The sequence below is a fragment of the Eurypyga helias genome, unplaced genomic scaffold (genome assembly GCF_000690775.1).
Source record: "Eurypyga helias isolate BGI_N326 unplaced genomic scaffold, ASM69077v1 scaffold24145, whole genome shotgun sequence".
NCBI lineage: Eukaryota > Metazoa > Chordata > Aves > Eurypygiformes > Eurypygidae > Eurypyga > Eurypyga helias.
The window spans coordinates 1-4,137 of record NW_010253970.1 but is presented as its reverse complement, the minus strand read 5'-3'; the positions used below and the strand labels follow the sequence as shown (position 1 = coordinate 4,137).

Below are 4,137 nucleotides of genomic sequence, written 5' to 3'. Positions count from 1 at the left end.
CCGCCCCCCCCCCCGCAAAGCCTCCCCGCGGCAGGGGCGGCTCCACGGAGTAGAGGGAAAGGGGTGATTTACCTGCCAGCCTTGGGAGAAGCAGCAGAAGATAAACCTGGAGTCCCATGTCCTTGGCACGTATCTCGAATCTGGCACAGGTCAGAAAATCCCCGGCATGTCCCAGCCACAGGAGTTGGAGCTGGAGGCCGCGGCTGCCTAGGGGCTCCACGTGAGCGGCAACTCAGGACCCCCGCTACCTGCCCACGCCCCCCATCTTGCCTCTGCCAGGCTGCTCCGCACCTGCGGGAGCTGGGACCACCTCCTCTGGCACATAGCCTGGGCACGGCAAGAAAGGTGCCCCTGTTGCCACTTGCTCGGTGGCCACCCGGCTGCTCAGGAGCAGGGCTTGGTAGCCAAGAGGCCACTGAGGTCTCCTGCCCGGCGGCAGCTCTCCCGGGGAGCAGGCGCTCACCCCTCCAGGGCTAGGGCTGCATGCTCAGGGATCCCTGAGCCATGCTGAGCCCCCAGCCCGGCCAGGAGGTATCCCAACCCCACCCCTTGCCCGCCGTGCAGAAGGTCTCATGCCCCAGCCCGCCTGGCCATCAGCATCCCCGTCCCCTCGGCACAGCCCCACAGACGATGGCTGTGGGAAGGGCTCTCTGGAGCAGGGAAAGGAAAGGGGCCAAGGGGCTGTGGCTGGCGGCGGCGGCAGCGGAGCCAAATCCTGTTTCCCATGCGGCGTTTCCTGCTCTCCACCCATTGTTTGGAGACAGCCCTGACTCCAGGAGCTGGCGGGAGCTGCCCCACACAGGCTCCCCCCTGGTAAGTGGCGTGTGGCAATGCTGAGGCCGAACACACCTTGTGACACCTCAGTCTCCTGCCACCACAAGCTGGGGTGCCAAGGCATGGCCCCACCTGGGCTCCATGCCATGCCAGGGTCCGACTCAAGCCTGCGCAGCCTGTTGCGGGGCTGCTGCCTGGGTTGAAAGGGTCTGAGTGCGAGCACAGGCAGGGCGATGAAAAGCTGGCCAGTCCACACAGAAGGATGGCTGCTGCCTGAGGAGGAAGCCTTCCATGTTGCAGTAAACGTGTCTTGGGGGAAAGGGAAAGCAGCAGAAAGCCCAGCTTTCCCATGACCAGTGCCGGCACAGCATCGTCCCACTGCCCCCCCAGTCCCAGGGGGTCCCACACCCAGCCCTCCTGTGAGGCTGCCCCAGCCTCCGGCGGGCTGTCTTCTCCTGGCAAAGGAAAGGCATTCCCTAGGAAATCACAGTAAGCTTCACCCGCCAACAAGCCCCACACTGCTTCACAAACCAAGCTGTTCCCACGTGAAAGCCAGGGCTGCCAGAGAGTGAGCCTCATGTTTTGGTGTGTCCCGAGCCCATGCCATATCCGGCCAAAAATCTAAAGCACACATGGAGAGGAAGGGGAAATCCATTCATCGCTTCCGACTATTTACAGTGTGCTCCGGGGCTGTGCAGTGCCCGTGGCGTATTGAGGGAGGGATGGCAGCGGGCAGACGCTCCCCCAGCGTAGCCACCCAGCCACCCGGCAACAGCAGGGATGGGGTGGTGCCGAAAAAGATGGACACCAGATTCCACTGCCCCCATTTGCCTGGAAAACTTAGCGTGGTGCTTTGCCACGGTCTGTGCTTAGGCGCGGGACTCTGGTTTTGGGACACCCAAGGCACAGTTGTAATGGAAATGCAGAGTACGAGGCCATCCCTCAGCGGGATGCACAGGGGCTGGGCAGCAAAGATGGACACCAGATTCCACTGCCCCCATTTGCCTGGAAAACTTAGCGTGGTGCTTTGCCACGGTCTGTGCTTAGGCGCGGGACTCTGGTTTTGGGACACCCAAGGCACAGTTGTAATGGAAATGCAGAGTACGAGGCCATCCCTCAGCGGGATGCACAGGGACTGGGCAGCTGAGGCTGGTCCCTCCGGCCGTCGGTGCCCTCCTGGGAACCCCATGTCCCCATCTGCCTTGACAAACCAAACTCACTCGCAAGCGTGTTGGGCCAGGGACTCATCCATGCATTCCGCAGAGCTGGAGGAAGGAGACAGGTACACGAATAGATAAATAAATGGCTTCTCCCCCTGGTTCACTGGCTGCAGAGGCCAGTCACGCTCAGAACCGTAACTGCTGTCATGCCGCTGTGTGCTACACGTGCTGCGCCTGGGGAAGCTCCTCGTTCTGTGCTCCCCTGGCAGCACGCGAGCCACGGGTCACGGTGCGCTCTGAGACGTCCTCCGACATGAGGAGCCGTTTGAGGACACAGAACAAACACGCTTCACGGGAAGGCTTCGCAAGCGCAGACCCTGCAGCGTGCTCCTGCGGGGAGCACAGCGTGGCTCCTCTTCCTACCCCAAGGGGAACCAGGGCATCGCCTTGCTCTTTTGGGGAATGGGAGACTTTTGGAGTCAGCTCTCCACACCAAGTGATGCCCAGGAGATGTCAGGGATCCATCGAGGGGTCTGACCCAAGCTGATTTGTCCCCTTGCATTTTTTATAGGAACACCTGGATAAGAGGTGTCAGTCTGGGCAGGTTCCTTGGGCTGGAGGTGGGGTAGGAAACCTCTCTGGGAGGTTTTCTGGGGACAGGACCCTACAGCTCCGGTTTAACCGTACATATCTCCAGAGGAGGAACCAGGGAGCTGGGTGCAGCCGCGCCCAGCCAAAGCCGCTCACCACACTTGCTCTCCGGTGATACGGAAAGCTCCAGCTGCCCAACCCTCAGCACACTGCAAGCACCTGAATTTCTGCTGAATTCACAGACCTCAACTTTTTTTGCCGAGTCATGGCAGACTAAAAAAATAAAAAAAGAAGAGTGACAAAAATACCCCTTTTTGTTATCATTTGCACTTTTTAATGCACAGTGCCACATGCCAGAAACCAGAACGCACTGGTACGTTTCCTGATAGGAAACGCACACGCCCTGCGAATCCACCGACGGGCTGGGCTGCCTCAGCAACATTTTCTACCCTTCTTCTTCTGGCTGTTTTGTTTTACCATCACGGCGGGTCCCGGGGAGGCTCTGCAGGGCAGGGTAAGGGCTGCTGCTGCCAGGCACAAGAGCAGCCCTGGCGCGGGATGGCCCAGCACCCCCAGCCCTCCTGGTCACATCAGCAGGGCAGCTGGGGAGCAGGCGTCTGCCTGGACGCGCCGGGAGCCGCCACATGCTTGCAGGATCAAGGATGGGCTGCTGGGAAGCCCTTTCCCTGAGGAAAGGGTGGGACGCGCAGATGTGGAGGAGACCCTTGGCAGCCAGAGCAAGCGAGGCCACCCTGTCCCAGCTGCTGCTGGGGTGGAAACTGCAGAACCGCAGCACTACTTGGGAAGGGGCTTCCTGCTGCTGAGCGGGATCAAGAATGGGGAGCAGGGACAAGAGCCTGGGGCTTCCTCCTGCTGCAGGGGCAAAGCCGGGAGCGGGCACTGCCAGCACCTTCCCTGCCCAGGCTGTGGCTCTGCCAGCCCTTGCCCACTCACCCACCCCAGCACCTGTGGGCGTGGGAGCACGTCCAACCCCACCGTGTGCCTGCAGCACCCGCAGGATGCTGCTTTGGCATTGTTTCCCAGGGGGACTTTTTACAAGGGCCTGTAGTGATGGGACAAGGGGTAACGGGTTTGAATTGAAAGTGGGGAGGTTTAGACTGGGTGTAAGGAAGAAATTCTTCCCAGAGAGGGTGGTGAGGCACTGGGACAGGTTGGCCAGAGAAGCTGTGGATGCCCCATCCCTGGAAGTGTCCAAGGCCAGGCTGGATGAGGCTTGGAGCAACCTGGTCTAGTGGAAGGTGTCCCTGCCCATGGCAGGGGGGTTGGAACTGGATGGTCTTTAAGGTCCCTTCCAACCCAAACCATTTCGTGACTCTGTGACTTTCACTGACTCCTGGCAGGGAGCACTGTCGATGAGTGGCGGGTCGGTGCGAGGGGTGTCAGAGGTGGAGGGGGACCCCCATCCTCTGGGACCCTCAGAGGAGCCCTGGGTGCTGCCCAGGGAAGTCACAGTTTTATCGGTGCCTCCCCAGTGCTGAAAGTCAACACTGCTGAGCCGGTGCTGGGCCCAGGCACCTGCCCGTTTGCCGCCTGTTTTAAACACCTTCCCACCCGAATCCCAACGAGACTTCCATTTTCCTGCGGGAAACTT

The 4,137-nt window shown here is 60.7% G+C and overlaps 1 protein-coding gene across 1 annotated transcript in view; it reads right to left on the bottom strand.

Moving 5' to 3' along the window:
- TIE1 (tyrosine kinase with immunoglobulin-like and EGF-like domains 1) overlaps positions 1–207 on the bottom strand; it is a gene marked incomplete at its 5' end in the record, with an annotated part of 13,416 nt that extends 13,209 nt beyond the window's left edge. Inside the window, 1 exon segment of the mRNA XM_010152844.1 lies at positions 73–207. Coding sequence (XP_010151146.1) covers positions 73–207 — 135 coding nt within the window.
- Positions 208–4,137: the final 3,930 nt, after the last annotated feature.